General features: G+C 40.6%; 1 protein-coding gene across 1 annotated transcript in view; it reads right to left on the bottom strand.

The window, feature by feature from the left end:
* Positions 1-18,898, bottom strand: part of SRD5A2 (steroid 5 alpha-reductase 2) — a 69,650-nt gene that overhangs the window by 5,812 nt on the left and 44,940 nt on the right. Inside the window, exons 2-3 of the mRNA XM_003908476.5 lie at positions 3,264-3,427; positions 1,039-1,140 (exon numbers count right to left, since the gene is read on the bottom strand). Coding sequence (XP_003908525.2) covers positions 1,039-1,140; positions 3,264-3,427 — 266 coding nt within the window. The remainder of the gene's footprint in view (positions 1-1,038; positions 1,141-3,263; positions 3,428-18,898) is intronic.

Consider the following 18,898-nt stretch of genomic DNA (forward strand, 5'->3'; position numbering starts at 1 on the left):
TCAAAGCCCCTTAGAGTTGAATCTTTCTTGAAGATGAGATTGCATCAGTGGTTCCCAACCTGTGATTCTCTAGGACCTGGGAGGAACCAGAGATCTAATGCAAAGGGCCTATAAATTGTCTATGAATACAGTAAATGGCACATCCGAACCTACTAAATTATTTTTGTTTGATGTAGATACTGTTAGGATATTAACAACATTCAAATTCATTTGAATATGTTACTGAATTCATAGTAACTTTGACACCAATGACTATTAATGTGCACTAACATCATGTCATAATTGAGGAAATTTTTTGATGTAAATAAAGGGTTGTATTTACATCAAAAAGGGTAGAAGCCAAGGACTTACACAAATACCCATCTAAATCTATTGAAGGATGACTTGGACTGATTCACTCCCATCTGCATATATTTGTCCTTCTCATACCCTGGTTTCTTTGGAACAGTTCGGATTACAAACATGCTCACCTTTATCTCCAAAAATGCACTTGTGCTTGTAAGATCTCCCATCCTAAGTTTTTATTAAGTAAATATAGTTCTCTACACCTTTAAAAGTATATACAAGTGGCAGGAAATACACAAGTTCTAGCCTTAACTGCTCACAAGATAAGTCTAGATCAATTAGAGGGGACACATTTATTGGCCAAGCATTCAGCATCATTTGCAAACCTAGAAAGGATCAGTCCTCTGTACATGACAATCTTACCTGCCCTCTGTACATGACAATCTTACCTACTGCAATGAGGTTGTAGGTAGCTGATTCCAACCCTACTCAAAGCTCCCACTCTCTCCCACTTCCAGGTATTGTGGCCTCGCACCTTACTGAGGGCCCTGGTAGCTCTCTTGAGCTTCTGGGTTCAGGTCAGAAATGCAGACGTACTGTGATGGGACTGGGTATGCAGGGGAAGTCAAGAGCAAGCTGAGAAGTATTGTATCATCTGTGCCCTCACCGTCCCCTCTCCATCTGCTACCATCGCATCATCCCCGGAGCAGGCTCAAGGGAAGAGTGAGAGTCTGGGGGCAGGGGAGACATTACCTTGTGGAATCCTGTAGGTGATTTCTCCAGGCTTCCTGAGCTGGCGCAATATATAGTCACTATGGATGTTGACTCCCATTCCCAAAATAAATAAGAAGACACCTTGACAAAGAAGAGAGAAAGGAGAAATGTTTTAAAAAATGTGTCCAGATTTTGGTGCCTTTTTCACAAGCAAAGCTAAAATGAAAGGAAGGGCATTTAATTCCTAAAAATGAAGGGAAGGGCATTTAATTTCTAAATCTAAGAATGGTCCTAAGATACGGCAGCAAGTGGGGAGGGCAATGAGTCCTGGTCCTGAATGGGGAGCACTGGGTGGGCTGTTTCCTAGACTCAGGCTGAAAGTGCACAGTGGCACCACCGATGGAGACAGGTCGGAAAAGAGAGGACAGCAGGAGGCAGCACCATTGTCCAGTATTTAAATACATAAACAAATAAACGAACGGATCATAATAGTAAGCCTTTAGCTCATTCACAAAGAGTCAAATCGAGGTTGCATATCTCAACAGCCAATTCCAGCCCCTTTTCTTTTGCCATCTCCCACTATAGAGGCTGAATTGAGAAAGGTGGTCACACGAGCCAGTTCCACCAATAAGATGTAAAGTGAAGTCTTGGTGGGGGGACTTCCTTGGAAATCGTTTGCTTTTCTGATAAAAGGTGCAGGCAAGACCGGTGCCCCTACTTCCTCCTTCTTCCTGTCTTGATTGCCAGATGTAATGCCTTGAGCTACAGTCAACATCTTGCAACCATGAAGTGACTAACAAGAGGACCACAGGTAAACATGCTAAGAATAGGGGAGACAGAAAGTGCCTGAGTTATTAATGGTGTCGGTAAGCAACCACAGGAATGCAGAAGCCACCTACTTCGACACTTGTTGTTATGTAAGAACTATGAATTCTGAATTCTTCCAGTCACTATTATTTGGTTTTCTGAGCGCATTCCTGACTGAAACACCCACTCTCATAAAAATAATGTGAGCTAATTTGGAGGCATGGCCACTAACAAACTGACTTCCACCACTACCAGTTCACACACACACCCCCACACATACATATTCTGACATTAAAAGTAGCATACTACACACACTGTTCACATCTTTATTTGTTTTACTCAGCCACATATCCCAGAGGTGTCTCCACGTACACTATCCACTGGTACAGAAAGGGCCCTGTTCTGAGGTGAGGAGAGCCAGGATCGGGGATGCTAGTTCCTGCATCCCAAAGGGTATTACTATAGCCCAGAAACACTTACCGTCCCACATAAAGGCCCAACCCAACCTCTCAGCAAAGCACATTAGTGCTTTTCAAAATACGTCAGGCAAAAAGCAAGAATAGTTTAGTTAAAACAATCAGGTCTGTTCTCACCTTATCTGATACAATATAAAACAAGGATTTTCCACCTTGTCTAGTCAAACGATCATTGGCCTGGAAGAAAGGGTATCTGGGGAGGGATGGCAGGGGAGTGGGGAAGGAAGGGGGTTAGCACACACAGCAGTGTCTTCAACTATTTTAGATAGGGTGGTCAGGGAAAGTCCCTTTGAGGAGGTGCAAATTGGTGGTGAACTAAATAAAGTGAGGAATCAACCCCCATGAATACATGGGGGCAAAGCCTTCTAGGCCAAGCTTGTCCAGCCTGCAGCCCAGGACAGTTTTGGATGTGGCCCAACACAAATTCGTACACTTTCTTAAAACATTATGAAATTTCTTTTTAGCTCATCAGCTATCATTGGTGTTAGTGTATTATATGTGTAGCCCGAGGCAATTCTTCTTATTCCAATGTATCCCAGGGAAGCCAAAAGACTGGACACCCCTGCACTAGGCAGAGGGAACAGTCCTACACAAAAACACTGGGGCCGGACAAGCTTGACAGCTTGTGGCAAAGCAGGAAGGCCACTGGCACTGGAGCACAGAAAAGGAGGTGCAGCGAGCCTGGAAAAGAGGTTGGGAAATTGGAAACACCAAGAACATTTAGAATTTAAAGGCAGTGGGAAAGAATTTGTATTTTGAGAGTAAAGGAAATCTACTGGAGAGTTTTGCAATGGGAAACGGCATGATATGTGTTTAAACAATCTCTCTGGCTACCATATAGAGAAAAGACCAGGGTAGGGGTGAGGGAGGGGAAGATGGGATCATTAGCAGGTTATTGCAGTAGGGAGAGGCCATGGCGACGTAGACTGTGGGAAGGGTTGTTAACTGGGGAGTAGGTGAGAAGTGGCTAGATTCACTTACCCAAGCAAAACCGTATGTCTGTGTACCACCCATCAGGGTATTCAGCACAGTAAATCAGATAGTAGCTTTGAAGGAATCCATTTCCAGCGCAGAAGGCAATGCCTCTGAAAATGAGTACAGCTGGATAAGGCCTCCCTCGATTGAGCAGTGAGTACACAAATGTCCTGGGACACATGGGGAGGAAAGGTTAGGATTCACTGTTAAAAAAGAACATGGTCTCATCCCCACCTCTTTCTTAAGCTCACACCAGAAGGTACAAAGACCAGACTGCCATTTAGCCTTAACCCAATACAAATTATCTTCTCCAGGAGGATGTGTATCACAGGCCAAAATAATTCCATACCTGAAAAGTACAACCACTAAGAAATAATCAACAACACAGAATACATAAATAATTTGCATAATAAATAATGAATAACATGTACCATGTTGGTACATGTACCATCTTGTACATGTACCATGTACATAATTCCACAAAGTGAAATTACCATGACAAAATAACAATTTTAAATAAGCACAATAAATATCCTTAAAGAAATGTTTCCTTCAAAGCAGAAAAAAATACTCACTTGAAAAAGAACTAAATAAAAACAATTTGTCAAAAATTATAAAGCCTATTAGTGATAGAGTAAGAGCAAGATCTAGGTCTTCTGATAATCCCAGTTTTCTTTTTAATTAATTCCTTTCTAATTACTCCAGAATTGGCATTTTTAAAAAGAGGTACTGTCACTGTATGCGAATGAGTGACAGATTCAAAAAAGAGAATCCATAGTTAAGTAAGTTTGGGACCTATAACATCAGACAAGACCTAATATTTACTCATTGTGGGATTTCTTCAAGCCACGGCATGCTAAGGACATGATGACTCTCTGAGAAGGAACCCCTAGTTTGGCACATTCATCACAGAGCTGGAGCTCCACTCCAGAAAACACTTTCCTAAGCAGGGCAGATAATCCTATGTAGACAACTGGGTCCTGAAGCTTTGAAAACTGATATTTGATTCTGTAAATTTTATATTCATTTTTCTTTCTCTGTCTCTTACACACACACACTCACATATGCACGCACACACACATGCACAAATGCACACGCACACGCTCATGCTAGACAACCACACACATCTCCAGAGCATTCATCTGATCTTTTGCAGACAAGAAAGACCAGACAAGATCTGCAGATTCCACAGATAATCACAGTTGTATTTTGGATAGAAACACCTATCCTTCAAAGTCTGGGAGGTTTGTCTTAGGTCTCCTTCTCAAAAACAGGAAGTCTAAGAAATGCCCTGGGCTTCATGTCAGGGACGTGGGTCACCATTTTTTTGTACCTAGATCATATGTGAGCGTTGCCTCCTAAAATTGTTGTGAGGATGAAATTATCTAATTTGATGCTTCCTATGAAGAAGCATATTTTAAACTATGGAGTGACTGGCAAAAGTATGCAGACAGGTGTTGCACTATGTGTGAGTCAATTTATTTATTTTATTTTTTTTTGAGATAGAGTGTCATTCTGTTGCCCAGGCTGGAGTGCAGTGGGGTGATCTCGGCTCACTGCAACCTCCACCTCCAGGGTTCAAGCAATTCTCCTGTCTCAACCTCCCAAGCAGCTGGGACTACAGGCGCCCGCCACCACGCCCAGCTAATTTTTGTATTTTTAGTAGAGACAGAGTTTCACCATATTGGCCAGGCTGGTGTGGAACTCTTGACCTTGTGATCCACCTGCTTTGGCCTCCCAAAACAGTGGGATTACAAGCATGAGCCGCCGTGCCCAGCTGAGCCAAATTTTATAAACATAAAACATCAAGGTTGTATTGAAGACCTGCACTTTCCCCCTTGGCAACAGCAATTTCACATCTTTCCTCTTGGCTTGAACATCGACAATTCTGTTGGAACAGGGAGGCTGCTCAGGTGTTCCCAGAATGCTGAAACTCCTCACCTCTACCATCTGCTCTCCTGGCCAGTTAATGGACTATGAGGATCTTTAAGTGTTTGTATTAAAAAGTTGAAGGGGAAAGAAAGGTTAGCTTCCTGTGCTGTCTCCCTAGAAACTAAATGCTATCTGCTGTCTCCCTCTCCCCTTCACACCTGGACTCAGGTCTACTATGTCATCTGCAGAATGCCTCCCACCCCACCCAATCACAACAGTGCCTGCAATTCATGTCTTTCAGTAAATAATTACCTTCTCTGTTTCTCACCTCCTTCAAAACACAAATACACACAACAAGGCAAAGGAAAATGAGTCTCTAATACCAGAGTGTGCATAAGTGAATTAGATTAATGAGCTTTTCTTCCTTCCCCAGAGGGAAAAAGAACAGAGTGAAGATGTAGTGGGAGAGCGAGTGCTCCGTGGTTAACAAGGTCAGGCTTGAAGGACTTCACTATTTCATAACTCTGTGATCTTGTACAAACTCCTTCATCTGTAAACTAAGGTTAATTATTAACCTCATTGGATTATAAGGCTGGACTCATTGGACTACTATTTTATGAGAATCCTTGGATTCCTATAAAAATTAAATAAGATGATGCAGGAAAAAGTAACTGATACAGGATTGTTGCTATTTGTTTCTCCTTGCATTCACACTCCATGAGAGCTTTGGGAGCCTGAAGGTGACTTCTTAGAAGAAAAGGATCCTGAAAGGCTACAGAAAGGTATTAAAAAAAAAAAAGTTGTATTTTTGTAATACTTGTAGTAGAAGTATGTATTAATCAGGGCAGGCTCACTACTGTAACAAAAAAACTACGAAGTATCAAAAGATCAACATAATAAAAGTTCATTTCTTGCTCATGCCACAGTAAGATCCTATTCAAGTTTCTGCTCCACAGCCATTCAGGACCCAGGCCCTTCCAAGGAATCTACCGCATCTATCCAGCAGGCAAAGGAAGAGAGAGGACAAGGAGGATTGTGTAGAAGGTTTTCTTAATGACCATGCTTCAGGCTGGAAGTGGCATAAATTCCACCCTCATTCTTTTGGCCCCACCCAACTGCAAGGGAGGCTGGGAAATGTAGCTGATTGGGTTTCCCAGCAGCAAAAAGAAGGAGGTTTGGTGAACACAGGGTACAGACAGAAGGCTTTGGAGAGCTAGAAGTCCCGGAGAACAAATAAAGTTCATCTAATCTGAATAACTTTGCTATTGGAAAGCTGGAAGTAGTTCAAAGCTTGTTGCACTGTAGAAAAAGACAAAGACAATGACGAGAAGCGGGAGAGAGTCTATTAGCCCAAGAGACTGGCAGTTGGTGCTGTAGAGTTGTAGATGAGTTTCCCCTTCAGATCCCATGCTCCACCTATGACTGAGACTCAGTTTCCCTGGTTTGGGACCACATCACTTTAATTACCTCCTACACCTCTAATGTAAATTTTCATTCTTTTATGGTTTGTTCTTATAGAGAGACTGATAAGTACTCTGTAAATATAAAGTTTTCTATCATCGCTAAGTAAATATTCATTTGGGGGGATTCATTGGAAAGGGTTAACTGAAATTGCAAATCCAAATTAAACCAAAGAAAAAAGCTTTAAAATTACACATCTTGCATAGACCAACTCATATTTAACTAAGTCTTCTTCAAATATAAATGCTATTGCTAAGATTATCAAGCCAATTGAAGACTTTTCACTATATGAAATTTTAGACTCATTGTCAATCAAAATAAATTCAAACTCTATATATAAATACAAAGTTTCCATGTATATATTTAATTATTCTGTATAGTAATTACTCCTTTCTTGACCCTGTAACCTTGTTCATCTACTACTCCATTTTCCTGCTTTCCTTTATAGCAACTCCAGAGAGCTGCCTATGCTTGCCATCTCTGTCTTCTCCTCCACTTCTTTCCTCCTTCCCCCTCCTTCCATGGAAACAAATCATGGTGAGTCCACCAGAGACGATCACATTCCCAAACCCAAGAATCAATTTACAACTCTCTTCTTATTTGACAAATTAATCACTCCCTCTTTCTGGAAACACTTTCTTTACTCAGCTTCCAGCACACCACACTCTCTTGGTTCTTCTGCTTCACTGATCTTTTCTCATTTTCCTTTGCTTGTTTCTCCTCATCCTCCTGACCTCTAAATATGAGAGTGCCCCCAGAACTCAGGACTCTTTTTCTTCTTTATTTACAGTCTCTGTCTATGTGATCACATCTAGACATATCATTAAATATCATTCCTATAATCTGAATGCGTCCCTCAAAATTTGTGTGCTGGAAATTTAATCCCCAGTGCAACAGTGCTGAAAGGTGGGGCCTTTTAGGAGGTGTTTAGGTCACAAGGGCTCTGCCAACATGAATGGATTAATGCTGCTATAAATAGGACTGGAGGAAGTGGATTTGCTCATTTTTGCCCTTTCACCTTCTGCCTTCCTCCATGTGAGAATACACCAAGAACGCCCCCATCAGATGCTGGCACCTTGGTCTTGTACATCCCAGCCTCTAGAACTGTGTGAAATAGATTTCTGCTCTTTGTAAATTACCCAGTCTCAGGTATTCTGCTAAAGCAGCACAAAACGGACAAAAACAATCATCTATAGAACAGCAAGTCCCAAATTGATATCTCCAGACAGGATACCTGCAGTCCTTAAACTCAGACTCATATGGGCAACCTCCTACTATACCTCTAGTTTAATGAATATTTCAATTTTAACACAGTCAAACCCAAACCTCTGATTCCCCATTCTTCTCCAAACTCGCACTTCCCTCAGTCTTCCCCATCTCAGTAAATGCCAAGTGTATTCTTCCAATTGCTTAAGCCAAAGACCTTAGACCATCTTTGATCTCTCTCTCTCTCTCTCATACCCCACATAAAATCTGTTAGCAATTTCTGTCATCTTTATCTGCAAAATATTTTCAGAATCTGGCCACATCTCACCAACTCCACTATTCCATCTGAGTTTCATCTCTCATTAAACCTCTCCTGGGTATTTGTAAAAGCCTCCTCATTTGACCACCGCACTTACTCCACGGCAATCTGTTCTCCATACAGCAGACCAAGTAAAGCTGTAAACTGGATCATATTACTTCTCTCTGAAAACCTCCTTCGTGACTAAACAAGCCCAAATTCTTGACTGCCTTCAAGACCCTAGACAGTCTGATTCCCCAACTACATCTCTGCTCTCTTCTACCACTTTTATCTTTGTCCATCTTACTGCAGCCACTCTGCTCAAATGTTAGCTTCCCTGACCACCTTATGTAAAATAAATAACCTCCAATGGCTCCATCACTCACTAGCCTCATAAATCTACTTTACTTTTTCCAGTAGCACATTTTACTAACATATTCTACTTTCTGTGTTTATTGTCCACTTCTTTCCACAAGAATGTATGCACCATAAAGAGAGAAATGTTATCTATTTTGTTCATCACTATATGTGCGATGCCTTGAACAGTGCCTGGCACACAGTAGGCCTGGAATGAATTTTGAATGAAAGAAAGTCTATCATGTGCTATAAGTGGCACACATCATATGCATGCAGAACTTCAAATTTTATCTCATTGTATATGCATCATAACTTTTACTTCCAGGGGGTTGTGAAGTAGAGATGCTTTTCCACATTCCTCCTGCTACATATAACTGAGTCTCTGGACATTATTTAAAAAGCAAACATGAGAAGATTCTAAAAGTTGGTGAGAACAAGGCACATGGGCTAGAGACCTTAGGATTTGAAGAAAAACAAAGCAGTGTGTTCTTGGGTTTTCATTTTGCCTCATATATTCCAGATTTAGAGCTGATGAAGTTGGCAACCATAAAATGGAATAGTCACAGATCAAAAAGCCAAACAAAATCTTACTTTCTCTAGCTAAGGAATGAGAAAAAGGGAAAAACCAGAAAGACAAAAACTTTTAGAATATAGTTGCTCTGCTATAGCAAACACCACAGAAAAACTGGCTCACTCTCACCCCACTAGCAAAGTCTGATGCAAGTGCTTCCATCAGACTTCCTCCTGTACTTCCTGTACTTCCCCCTTACCAAGCTGTGATAGGCACTCTAACCCCTTGCCAGGCTGTGTCAGAAAAGGCTGGGTAGGGAGTCAGGAATTCCTACTGGGAAGTAACAAGTTCATCCCACTTCTGCACAGTGTTAATAAAGACCACGTGGGGAACCAAGACTTCTTAACTCCACATCCTCCTGCTGGCCTGGGTAGTATCAGAGAAGCCCTAGTGGAGAGCTGGAATATTCACCGTTTCCCAGTGACAACAAGGCCACCTTCCCTCCTCCACTGCATTCCATGGTGTCAGTGGAAACCAGTTGGGAGGTGAAAGGAAACATTCTTAACTCTCTCAGCCAAACAAGTATCAGTGGAGGACTAGCAGGGAGCCAAAACTCCCACCGCCACACAAAAGCAACAAGGAGCCTCTACATTCAGGTTTCAAAATGTCCAGGTTTCAACTGAAAATAACTTAACATACCAAGAACCAAGAAGGTCTCAAACTGAATTTTTAAAAATCAATAGATGCCAATGCACTGTGTTATGTAATTCTAAATGTACGAAGGAGAAATATTTAAGACAATTATACTATAAATAAGGAATAAAAAAGTGGCATTGAGGGAAGTATGTTTTCTGCACTCAAACTGGTAAAATGACAACACTTTTAAACTATGAAAAATTGTGCATGTATAATTTAACACCAAGAACAACCACTAAAAAACTATATGAAAGAGATTCTCTTGGCCGGGCGTGGTGGCTCAAGCCTGTAATCCCAGCACTTTGGGAGGCCGAGACGGGTGGATCACGAGGTCAGGAGATCGAGACCATCCCTGGCCTTTCTGGTGAAACCCCGTCTCTACTAAAAATACAAAAAAAACTATTCTGTTCCATTGGTCTATATCTCTGTTTGTTACCAGTACCGTACTGTTTTGGTTACTGTAGCCTTGTAGTATGGTTTGAAGTCAAGGTAGTGTGATGCCTCCAGCTTTGTTCTTTGACTTAGGTTGTGGAGATCTTGGGGCTCTTTTGGTTCATATGAACTTTAAAAGCAGTTTTTCCAATTCTGTGAAGAAACTCATTGGTAGCTTGAAACCTGAGAAAAACAAGGAAATGGGGATGGGATTCCTATTTAATAAATGGTGCTTTGGGAAGAATTGGCTAGCCATAAGAGAGTAGAAAGCTGAAACTGGATCCTTTCCTTACTCATATATGAAAATTAATTCAGGCCCGGGTCAGGTGGCTCAAAACAATCAGCACTGGGAGGCTGAGGCAGAGCGATCCACCGAGGTCAGGAGGTCCAGACCATCCACCAGCTGCTTTCTGGTGGCTCCCGTCTCTACTAAAAAATAAAAACTAGCAGGCGGATGGTGGGCACCTGTAGTCCAGCTACCGGGGAGGCTGAGGCAGGAAGAATGGCGTGAACCGGAGGGCTTGCAGTGAGGCGAGATCTGGCCACAGCACTCCAGCCTGAAGCTGACAGAAGAACCCTTCTCAAAAAAAAAAAAAAAAAAAGAAAATTAATTCAAGATGGATTAGAGACTTAAATGAACTTCATACCATAAAAAACCCTAGAGGGAAAACCTAGGTAGTACCATTCAGGTTATAGGCATGGGCAAAGAGACTTCATGTCTAAAACATACCAAAAGCAAGCAGTAAAATTGACAAATGGGATCTAATTAAACTAAAAGCTTCTGCACAGCAGAAACTGCATCAGAGTGAACAGGAGCCTTCACGAATGGGAGAAAATTTTTGCAATCTACTCATCTGACAGGCTCATATCCAGAACCTACACAAAGAACTCAAACAAATTTACAGAAAAAAAACAAACAATCCCATCAAAAGTGGGCAAAGGATATGAACAGACATTCTCAAAGAAGACATTCATACAGCCAACAGACACATGAAAAAAATGTTCCAGCATCACTGGCCATCAGAAATGCAATCAAAACACAATGAGATACATCTCACACACCAGTTAGAATGGCAATCATTAAAAGGTCAGAGCAACAGGTGCTGGAAGGGATGTGGAGAAATAGGGCACTTTTTACACTGTTGATGGGATTGTAAACTAAGTTCAACCATTATGGAAAACAGTATGGCGATTCCTCAAGGATCTAGAACTAAGATGTATACATATGACCCAACCATCCCATTACTGGGTATATGCAAAGGATTATAAATCATGCTGCTATAAAGGCATACACGTGTAATTCGATGCGGCACTATTCACAATAGCAAAGACGGAATCAACCCAAATGTTCATCAGTGACAGACTGGATTAGAAAATGTATACCATGGAATATGTAATATAAGGATGAGTTCATGTCCTTTGGGACATGAATGCAGCACAAAACCATACATCATTCTTAGCAAAACTATCACAAGAACAGAAAACCAAACACCCGCATGTTCTCACTCATAGGTGGGAACTGAACAATGAGATCACTTGGACTCGGGAAGGGACATCACACACTGGGGCTATTAGGGGAGGGGAGGGAGGGATTGCATAGGATTTTATACCTGATGTAAATAGCCAGGTTGATGGAGTTGCAACACAACAACATGGCACAAAATATACATATGTAACTCATGATGCGTATGCATATACCGAAGACAAAGTATAATAATAAAGACAAAAATAAAATAAAAATAGCCAAGAAGGCGAGGTGGTGAACACCTGTAGTCAGCTCGGAGGCAGGCGAATGGCGTGAACCCGGGAGGCGGAGCTTGCAGTGAGCCGAGATCCGGCCACGGAGCTCCAGCCTGGGTGACAGAGCGAGACTCCGTCTCAAAAAAAAAAAAAAAAAAAAAAGAGATTCTCTTGTATCAAATCTAAGGAGGAATCAAAATGAAATTCTAAACAATGTTCATATAATCACCAGGAAGCATAAAAAAAGAAAACAGACTTAGAAAAACAGAGAGAACAAACATAAAACAAAAAATAAAATTTCAGACTTAAGCATTAATACATTAATAATTACAATAAATGTAAATAATTCAAATCATTATAAAGACAATAGTTGGCTAAAGACAATTAAAAGACAAGAGTCGACTAAAATATAAACAAACAATAGGTTGATGACAAGAAACTCACTCAAATATAACAATATAGGCTGGGTAAAAGTAATAAAATGGGAAAAGACGTATCATAGAAACATTAAATAGAGGAAGGTAGGGAGAACATCCTGGAGAGCTGGAAGAGTAAGAAACATGAGGAATCTGTCTCCCTGACTAGGCAATAATTGCACTGACAGAGTATGTCTGATATAACTATTTTGGAAATCTGGAGTCTACCGAAGGCTTGCAACTTTCAGGGAAACATTTGGATGGCACATTGCAGTTAATTTTGATTTCAGCTCAGTCAATTTTAGCTCTTAGCACAGTAGCAGCTACCCATTTCCTATCCCCACACCTGTGGCAGGCAGCTGTGCATGTATTCCTGCAGCAGTTTGCACACAGCTTGAAGGAGCCAGGATAAGCAAAAAGGACCCTGTCCTCTAAATATCAGGCATATGTGCTTAGATTGATGATTACTGCTTCTGATCAGAGAGGTACAGACAAAGAGGTGGTGGGTCTTTGCTGTTACACTTTATTGCATTGTTGCAAACCCCTTTCCATCCAGCTGAAATGACTTCCAGGGATTTAAAGGGCTGGCACCCTATTTCCACTCCCTTTTTCATTTTTTCTTTTTCTCCTTTTGGGAACCAGATATTAAAAATAAGGACATTCACAAACAACTGAATATATGGGAAAAATTATAAAGTTAACACACATGACCACAGAAGGATGCAAGCTCAGAGAATATCAGTAAAGACTTTACGTTTACACCTCAGGCTGATCCTTGGCACAGAGACAGACTAAAGCAATTTTAATAAACAAACAAAACAATAACAAAAAACAAACAACCTTGAGGAAAAAGAAGAATCTGCATTCCAGAGTTATCACATTATTAAATTCAAATGCCCAAGTATCAACAAAAACAACAACAAAAAATCACAAGGCATTTGAAAAATGAGGAAAATATGGCCCATTCAAAGGAAAAAACAGTCAACAGAAACTGCCCCTGAAAAAGACCTAACAGCAGATCTACTCAAAAAAGACTTTAAAATAACTGTCTTGAAGATATTTTAAGAACTGAAAAACAGAGGGTGGAGCAAGATGGCCAAACAGAAGCCTTCAACAATGATCCCCACTGCAGGAAGACCAATTTAACAACTATCTACACACATAAAAAGCACTTTCATAAAAGCAGAAAATCAGGTAAGCAATCACAGTACTTGGTTTTAACTTCATATTGCTGAAAGAGGCACTGAAGAGGGTAAGAAACATAGTGTTGAATTGCCAGTGATGCCCCTCCCCTATCCTTCTGGCAGCAGCCACATAGCACAGAGAGAGAATCTGTAAACCTGGGGAAGGGAAAGTGCAGTGATTGTGGGGCTCTGCATTGAACTCAGTGCTGGCCTGTCACAGCGGAAAGTAAAACTGGGCTAAATTCAACCAATGCCAACACGCACAGGGAGCATACAGATCAGCCCTAGCCAGAGGAGAAGCACCATCCCAGCAGTTGGAACTTGAATTTTCACAAGACTTGCCACCATAGGCTAAAGTGCTCTGGGATCCTAAACAAACTTGAAAGGCAGTCTAGGCCACAAGGACTGCAATTCCTAGGCAAGTCCTAGTGCTGTGCTGGGCTTAGAGTCAGTGGACATGGGACACCAGCCAGGGTGGCTAAGGAAGTGTTTATGCCATTCCTCCTGCAACACCAGGCAGTACAGCTCACAAAAAGAAAACTTACTCCCATCATCTGCTTAAGGAGAGTAGAGTGAAGAGTAAAGAGGGCTTTATCTTCAATCTTGGAAGTGATCATTATGCCTGTATCAAAATACTTCATGTATCTCACGAATATATACACCTACTACATACCCACAAAAATAAAATTTAAAAGCCTAGGCAACATAGTGAGACCTCATCTCTATTAAATTTATTTATTTATATAATTATCCAGGCATAGATGGCATGCACCTGTAGTCCTAGCTGCTCAACAGGCTGAGGCAGAAGGATCACCTGAGCCAAGGAGGTTGAGGCTGCAGTGAGTTAAGTGAACCATGTACTATAGCCTGGATGACAGGGCAAGACCCTGTCTAAAAAATAAAAAAATAAATAAAACAAAACAAAATGTGGATAAAGTCAAGAAAATAATATATAAAACAAAATGACAATACAAATAAAGATTTTGAAAACCTAAAAAGAACATCTGGAGCTAAAAACTAAAATAACGGAAATGAAAAATTTACTAGAGGGCTTTGAGGGAAGATATGAGTAGGCAAAAGAAAGAATCAGAGAACTCAAAGATAAGGCAATGGAAATTACCAAGTCGGAGGAACAAAAAGAAGAAAAAATTGAAGAAAAGTGAGCAGAACCCGAGAGACCTGTGAGACATCATCAAGGGGCCCAACATACACATTGTGAGAGTCCCAGAAGAAGCAGAGAGAAAGAAAGGAGTAGAGAGAATATTGGAAGAAATAATGGTGGAAAAACTCTCAAATTTGAAAAAAGACATGAATATAAACCTCCAAGAAGCTCAATTAACTCGAAGTAAGCTGAATTCATAGAGACCCACATGGATATACATTATAATCAAACTTTCCAAATACAAAGGCAAAGAGAAAATCTTGAAAGCAGCAAAAGATAGAAATGATTTGTCACATACAAAGCATCTGCAATAAGATTATCTACAAATTTCTCATCAGAAACTTTACAGATCAGAAGGCAGTGGGCTGATATTTTCAAAGTGCTAATACAAAAAAAGAAACTGTCAAGCAAGAATACTATATCTGGCAAAACTTGAAAGTGAGGAGAAACTTAAGACATTTCCAGATAAACGAAAGCTGAGAGAGTTTGCTACCCTACATCCGCCATGCAAAAACTGCTAAATGGAGTCCTGCAGGTTAAAATGAAAGCATAATATAGAGTAACTAGAATCTATATAAAGAAATAAAAATATCAATGAAGGTAAATATAGGGACATTGTAAAAGGTGGTATTATTATAACAGTGTTTCTTGACTTTGTGTTCTCTACATGATTTAAGAAACTAATAATTTTTAAAAGTCTAAAAGTTAATATCACTGAAACTATGGTTTCTAACTCATTATTTTTTTCCATATAAGAGTTTAATGCAATTCAATTTACTTCTGTTTTGTGACACATGATATATAAAGTTGCAATTTTGTGACATTAACAATCAAAAGAGATGGGAAGGGAGCTGTTAAAGTAGCAGAGTTTTATGTTATTGAAGTTAAACTGGTTTAAAAGTTAGAATGTTATAAATTTAGGATGTTAAATGTAATTCCAAAGGTAATTGCAAATAAAATAGCTATAGAATATATACAAAAGGGAACAGGGACGGGGAGTTATAAGGTCTATAGAAAACAAACATAAAAGTTATAGAAGTAAATTCCTCCTTTTCACTAATAACATAAATGAAAATGTGTTAAACTCTTCAACCAATATAGATGAGCAGAATGGATTTTTCAAATGGTCCAAATATATACTGTCTACAAGAGACTCACTTTGGATCCAAAGACAAATAACTTGAAAGTGAAAAAATGGAAGATGACATTTCATGCAAATGGAAATGAAAAAAGAGCAGATGTGGCTGTACTAACAGACAAAATAGACTTTAAATTTTAAAAAAAAAGATTACAGGAAGAAAAAAGTACATTAATATTAAAAGGTTCAGTATAGCAAGAAGATAGAAAACTTACAAGCATTTATGCACCTAATGACAGACCATCAAAATAAAGACAGCAAAAACTTCAGAATTGAAGGAAAAAGAGACATTTCTGCAATAATAGTTAAAGAATTCAATACCACACTGTCAAAAATGAACAGAATAACTACACAGAGTATAAGTAATGACATAGAGGATTTAACACAATAAACCAACTAGATCTAACAGAAATATACAAAACAACTCTGACCACAACAGGATAAAGTTAGAAATCAATATCAAAAGTAAAACTGAAAAATCTATAAATATGTGAAAATTTTAAAACACATTCTTTGAAAAAAATCAATGGATCAAAGGAGAAAGCAAAGGGAAATTAGAAAATACTTAGATAGAAGACATTTGAAGATGGCCGAATAGGAACAGCTCCAGTCTCCAACTCCCAGCGCGAGCGACACAGAAGACCGGTGATTTCTGCATTTTCAACTGAGGTACTGGGTTCATCTCACTGGGGAGTGCCCGACGATCGGTGCTGGTCAGCTGCTGCAGCCCGACCAGCGAGAGCTGAAGCAGGGCGAGGCATCGCCTCACCTGGGAAGCGCAAGGGGGAAGGGAATCCCTTTTCCTAGCCAGGGGAACTGAGACACACAACACCTGGAAAATCGGGTAACTCCCACCCCAATATTGCGCTTTAAGCAAACAGGCACACCAGGAGATCATATCCCACACCTGGCCGGGAGGGTCCCACGCCCACGGAGCCTCCCTCATTGCTAGCACAGCAGTCTGTGATCTACCGGCAAGGCAGCAGCGAGGCTGGGGGAGGGGCGCCCGCCATTGCTGAGGCTTAAGTAGGTAAACAAAGCTGCTGGGAAGCTCCAACTGGGTGGAGCTCACAGCAGCTCAAGGAAACCTGCCTGTCTCTGTAGACTCCACCTCTGGGGACAGGGCACAGCTACACAACAACAACAACATCAACAACAAAAAAGCAGCAGAACCCTCTGCAGACGCAAACGACTCTGTCTGACAGCTTTGAGCGGATCTCTCCCAACACACAGAGGTTGAGATCTGAGAGGACAGACTGCACCTCCAAGTGGGTCCCTGACCCCTGGTGTTGCTTAACTGGGAGACATCCCCACTAGGGGCAGTCTGACACCCCCACCTCACAGGGTGGAGTACACCCCTGAGGAGGAAGCTTCCAAGCAAGAATCCAGACAGGTACACTCGCTGTTCAAAATATTCTATCTTCTGCAGCCTCTGCTGCTGATACCCAGGCAAACAGGGTCTGGGTGGACCTCAAGCAATCTCCCAACAGACCTACAGCTGTGAGGTCAGTGTTAGAAGGAAAACTATCAAACAGGAAGGACACCTACACCAAGAAACCCCATCCAGTACATCACCATCATCCAAGACCAGAGGCAAGATAAAACCAAGATAGAACAAGAGACAGAAAAGCTGGAAATTCAAAAAATAAAATTTTATCTCTGACAAGGGTATAGCTCATAAATAACAGATCAAAGCTGAATGAGAATGACTTTATTGTGAGATGAAGAAAGGCTAAGTCATCAAACTTCTCAGAGCTAAAGAGGAGGAGGTGCGGTACTTGAAGCATAAAGAAACTAAAATGCTTGAAAAAGTGGAAGTGTGGCTAGACTAATTAATGAAGGTCATAAAGCGAAATAGAAAGAGATGAAAGCATGACCACGAGAAATACATTGACAAATGCAAGCTTCAGTAACCGACTTCGATCAACTGGAAAGAATATCTTGATCGAGATCAAATCGATAGAAATAAAGGCGAGAGAAGAGAAACCAAAGAAAAAAGAAAGAATAAAAATGAACAAAGCCTGCAAGAAGTATGGGATTATATAAAAAGACAAATCTCGATCTGATTAGGGTGCCACAAAAGAAGTGAGAGGGAAAATGGAACCAAGTTAGGCTTACTCTTCAGGATTATCATCCAGGAGAACTACAACCCTAGTAGGGCAGGTATTCAAATCCAGGAAATACAGAGAAGCCCTGAATGCTCCTCGAGAAGAGCAACTCAAGACACATAGTACTTAGGTGCAAAAGTTGAAATGAAGGAAAAAATCTTAAGGCAGCCAGAGAAAGGTGGGTTACCCACGAGGAAGCCCATCAGACTCACAGCAGATCTCTGCGGCAGAAACTCCTGAAACCAGAAGAGAGTGGGGCCAATATTCAACATTCTTAAAAGAAAATTTAAACCAGAATTTCATATTAAACTAAGTTTCATAAGTGAAGGAGAAATAAAATCCTTTACAGGCAAGCAAATGTAGAGATTTTTGTCACCACTAGGCCTGCCTTACAAGAGACCCTGAAGGAGTATAAAACATGGAAGAACAACCCGGTACCAGCCATCAAAACAGGCCAAAATGTAAAAGACCATCGAGGCTAGGAAAGAAACTATATCAACTAATGAGCAAAATAACCAGTTAATATCATAATGGCAGGATCAAGTTCACACATAACAATCTTAACCTTAAATGTAAATGGACTAAATGCTCCGAATTAAGAGACACAAACTGGCAAACTGGATAAAGTCAAGACCCATCCAGTCTGTATTCAGGAGACCCATCTCCTGCCAGAGACATACATAGGCTCAAAATAAAGGGAGTGGAGGAAAGATTTACCAAGCAAATGGAGAACAAAAAAAGCGGGGGTTGCAATACTAGTCTCTGATAAAAACAGGCTTTAAACCATCAAAAATCAAAAGAGACAAAATTTCATTACATAATGGTAAAGGGATCAATTCAACGGGAGAGCTAACTATCCTAAATATATATGCACCCAATACAGGAGCACTTAGATTCATAAGCAAGTCCTTAGGGGCTTACAAAGAGACTTGGGCACCGCACAATATGTGGGAGACTTCAACACTCCACTGTCAACATTAGACAGATCCTTGAGACAGAAAGTTAACAAGGATATCAGGGTGAACTCATCTCTACCTTAAGCAGACCTAATGAACATCAT

The sequence above is a fragment of the Papio anubis genome, chromosome 14 (assembly GCF_008728515.1).
Source record: "Papio anubis isolate 15944 chromosome 14, Panubis1.0, whole genome shotgun sequence".
Lineage (NCBI taxonomy): Eukaryota > Metazoa > Chordata > Mammalia > Primates > Cercopithecidae > Papio > Papio anubis.